The following is a 1,443-nucleotide window of genomic DNA, read 5'->3' as shown; positions in this document are numbered from 1 at the left end:
GTCTTGAGCCCCCCAGGATGAGCTGGAAGGTGTCGCTGGGGAGAGGGGGTCTCTTTGTTGCTGCCACCGAGACCTGATCAACTGTGCGTACGAACGGTTCTTGCATGAGGCCCAATGTTTCTAATTTTAGTGATATTACGCAGGTGGAAGAAGGCAGTCCTGGTAACATTTCTAATGTGAGGGTTAAAAGACACCCTGATCAAAAATAACACCAAGGTTCTTTACATTAGAACTGGAGGCCAGATTAATGCYATCCAGAGGAGGTGAAAGGCTGCAAAGTTRATCCCTAAGATGTTCAGGTCCAAAAACCATAACCTCTGTCTTATCTGAGTTTAGAAGCAGAAAGTTAAGAGTCATCTAGGTTTTTATGTCATTAAGACATGCTTGGAGTTTAAGTAACTGATGGAAAATGGAAATTTATCCCATGTTGTTTAATAACTTTACCTAATGGAAACATATATAAAGTAAAGAGGATTTGTCCAAGCACTCAACCCTGAGGAACTCCATGACTAACTCTGGTGTAAGAAGAAGATTCAAAAGTTAGATTGTGTAACATTACACAGCATTACATTTTTACAGAAGACCAAATTGGCAGATTCACTAGTTCTTGACCTGCTCTCTGTCTTGCAGTGGTACCAGAGCTGGGTCTGTGTCTTGGTGCTGTGCCACTCTGGCAGCTGTGTGTGGAGCATGGCAGCATGTTCTGTGTCCCTGCTGACACGTTTTTAATGACGCTGTCTAAAATCTACTCCAGCATGTTACGCGAGAGAGCAGACCCAGGTACAATGACACGTGTGTGTGATCGTGTCTACAGCAGTATGTTCCATGTTACTAATGGTTCCATGTTTTCTCAGTGCTCTTGTGCCTGGTTGAGAAAGTTTTGGACCAGAAGTTTCCTCGGCGAGGCAACAGGGACAGACTGATGGTGACGGTGTTCCAGCTGTGGAGTTACCTGGAGTCTAATAGTGTTAGTGATTTAGAGACACACATCACTGAGCTAGCAGAAGAAGGTACACATCAAAATACACAGAAACACAATCAACAAACCGTGTCCACCTTGTGTACAATCCTTGGTTGTTAATAACACTGAGTAAATACAGGAGACACAAATGAAATAACATTAATGATCACTAACCTTCCAACAGTGTGGCTGGTGCATAACCTGTCATCAGGAGACCAGGACGTGATCATGAGTTCTCTACACAGACCTGCAGAGTGCAGCCTGAAGAGGGAAGGACTCCATGCTGTGGCAAAGTTATTAAAAGATCCACGGAGCAAAATTTTAACCTCTGCTCGCTCCGTGCTGAGAACCCTGGCTGCTCAACCCAAACAGAGAGAACAGGTGATGGATGGATGGATGGATGGATGGATGGATGGATGGATGGATGGATGGATGGATGGATGGATGGATGGATGGATGGATGATGGATGGATGGATGGATG

At 44.6% G+C, this 1,443-nt stretch overlaps 1 protein-coding gene across 1 annotated transcript in view; it reads left to right on the top strand.

The window, feature by feature from the left end:
* Positions 1-1,443, top strand: part of ripor1 (RHO family interacting cell polarization regulator 1) — a 40,175-nt gene that overhangs the window by 32,402 nt on the left and 6,330 nt on the right. Inside the window, exons 18-20 of the mRNA XM_014024080.1 lie at positions 631-780; positions 855-1,010; positions 1,146-1,342. Coding sequence (XP_013879534.1) covers positions 631-780; positions 855-1,010; positions 1,146-1,342 — 503 coding nt within the window. The remainder of the gene's footprint in view (positions 1-630; positions 781-854; positions 1,011-1,145; positions 1,343-1,443) is intronic.

The sequence above is a fragment of the Austrofundulus limnaeus genome, unplaced genomic scaffold (assembly GCF_001266775.1).
Source record: "Austrofundulus limnaeus strain Quisiro unplaced genomic scaffold, Austrofundulus_limnaeus-1.0 Scaffold406, whole genome shotgun sequence".
NCBI lineage: Eukaryota > Metazoa > Chordata > Actinopteri > Cyprinodontiformes > Rivulidae > Austrofundulus > Austrofundulus limnaeus.
This window is presented reverse-complemented; position numbering and strand designations above follow the sequence as displayed.